This window comes from Monoraphidium neglectum (genome assembly GCF_000611645.1).
Source record: "Monoraphidium neglectum strain SAG 48.87 unplaced genomic scaffold scaffold05181, whole genome shotgun sequence".
NCBI lineage: Eukaryota > Viridiplantae > Chlorophyta > Chlorophyceae > Sphaeropleales > Selenastraceae > Monoraphidium > Monoraphidium neglectum.
In genome coordinates this window covers 1-2,231 of record NW_014008449.1, presented here as the reverse complement: position 1 = coordinate 2,231, position 2,231 = coordinate 1, and the positions used below count along the sequence as shown (strand labels likewise).

The following is a 2,231-nucleotide window of genomic DNA, read 5'->3' as shown; positions in this document are numbered from 1 at the left end:
GGGGCCGGTGGCGGGGGCGGCGGGGGCGGCGGCGGCGGGACGCCGAGGGAGGGGGGTGCTGACGAGGACGCGGTGTCGGTTCTCTCAATCAGCAGCGAGGTGCGGGGCGCGCTGGGTGCGATTTGATTGTTCTCGATCCCTCTGTAGCCGCAAGGGGCGGCCGCGGCTCTCCTGTGTGCTCAGCTGCAAAGTGCAGCCTAGCGTCTGGGGCGCTGGCTGGTCGCGCTGCCGCTGGGGCCCCCGCCGCGCTGCGGCCGGCCCCTTGTTTCGGGCCCGCCGGGCCGCTTTGACGGCCCTGATGTGATTGTTCTCCGCACCAGAGCCTTGTCACCTGATCTCTTTGCGCGCCACCCACCCCCCTCCCCTCGAAGTTGTCCATCGGGCTCGACCAGCTCCTCACAGCCCTTAACCTGGAAGCTTCCTCCCTCGCCGGCGACCCCGCCGCCGCCGGGCCCGCCACCAGCGGCGGCGGCGGCGGCGGCTTCGCGGGGGCAGCGGACGCTGGCAGCGGCAAGAGCGCGCTGCTGCTGGCGCGGAAGCTGTATATGGAGTTGAGGGACGCGCTGAGGCGGCTTGGGGAGCTGCAATTGGAAGTAGACGCGCTTCGGGCCCGCGCCGGCACGAGCGGCGGCGGCGGCCCGCTGTCACCCCAGCCCTCCGACGGCGCGGTCGCTGAGAAGCCGCCCGCGTGCGCCGCGTGCGCGTCGCGCGCCGCGGCGGCGGACGAGGCCGCGCGCGCGGCGGCGGCGGCGAGGGCTGCGGCGGCGATCGCGGAGCAGATGATGGACGACCACCAGCGCCAGCTGGCGGCGGCGCTTGAAGAGGCGCGGCGGGCGGAGGAGGCAGCTGCCGTGCAGCTGGACGACCTGCGGGCGCTCGCGGACGCGGCGGCGGCGCAGGCCGAGGCGGCGCGCGCGGAGCGGGACGCGCTGGTCGATAGGGTGGCCGCTCTCGAAGCGGCAGCGGCAGAGGGTGGCGCGGATGGTGGCCCACGCGCCGAGTTGGAGGCCGCACGGGCGCGCGTGGACGAGCTGCAGCGGGAGGCGGCCGCGGCACGCGCCGCGCTCGCGGAGGCGACGGCGGTCGCGGGGCCCGGCGCCGCGGCGGCCGAGGCGCTGGCTGCTGCAGAGGCGGCGGCGGCAGGGGCGCGGGCGGCGGGGGAGGCGGCGGAGGCGCGCGCGCAGGCGGCAGAGGCATCATTGGCGGCGGCGGAACGGGATTCAGCGGCAGCGCTTGAGCGGCTCAAGCAGGCGGAAGGCAGCGTCGAGGCGACGGCTGCCCGTTTAACGGCAGCCGAGGAGAAGGCGGCCGAAGCGGAGGCGCGCGCCGCGGCGGTGGAGGCGGCCGCCTCTGACGCTCAGCAGCGCGCGGCCGCCGCCGAGGAGCGCGCCGCCACCGCAGAGGCGCGCGCGGCAGGTGCCGGCGAAGCGGCGGCGGCGGGCGAGGCGCGAGAGAAGGCGGCCGGGGAGGCGCTCGCCGCGGCGGAGGCGCGGGCGGCGGCCGCAGAGCAGCGGGCGGCGCCGGCGGGAGAACGGGCGTCCGAGCTTGAGGCGACGGCCGCGGCGGCCGTGGCAGACGCGGCAGCCCTGAGAGGGCAGCTTGACGCGGCGTTGGCAGCAGGCGCCGGTGCGGCAGAGGCGGCTGAGCGCGCTGCGGCGGCGGACGAGAGGCTGCGGTCGGTGCAGCAGCAGGCTGAGGAGGCGGAGGCTGCGGCGGACGCCCTGCGGGAGCGCGTGGCAGCTGCAGAGGCGGTCGCCGCGGCGCTGCGGGAGGGCGTCGCCGCCGCGGAGGCGCGGGAGCAGGCCGCGCGCAGCGAGGGCGAGGCGGCGGCGGCCAAGCTTCAAACGCGCGCAGCGGCTGCGGAGGCGGAGGCGGCAGAGGCGCGGCGGCGGCTTGATGGATTGCAGGCGGCTGAGGCGTCGCTGCTGGAGCGGTTGGCGGCCGCAGAGGCTGGGACGGGCGCCGCCGCGGCCGCCGCGCAGGAGCGCGCGGCGGCGGCGCAGGCGGAGGCCGAGGCAGCGCAGAGCCGCGCCATCGAGGCGGAGGCGGCGACCGAGGCTCTGCGCGAGCGCCTGTCGGCTGTCGAGGCAGAGGCTGAGACAGCGGCGGCCGCGCTGCGGGAGCGGATTGTTGCCGCCGAGGCGGAGGCGGAGGCCGCAGACCGCCGGGCGGCCGAGGCGCAGCGGGCCCTGTCCGCCCTCCAGCCCGCCGCCGCCGACGCGGCCGCCAAG

The 2,231-nt window shown here is 78.3% G+C and overlaps 1 protein-coding gene across 1 annotated transcript in view; it reads left to right on the top strand.

Moving 5' to 3' along the window:
• Nucleotides 1-2,098, top strand: part of MNEG_15270 (hypothetical protein) — a gene marked incomplete at both ends in the record, with an annotated part of 3,479 nt that extends 1,381 nt beyond the window's left edge. The window contains 2 exons of the mRNA XM_014036259.1: nucleotides 393-1,933; nucleotides 2,092-2,098. Coding sequence (XP_013891713.1) covers nucleotides 393-1,933; nucleotides 2,092-2,098 — 1,548 coding nt within the window. The remainder of the gene's footprint in view (nucleotides 1-392; nucleotides 1,934-2,091) is intronic.
• Nucleotides 2,099-2,231: the final 133 nt, after the last annotated feature.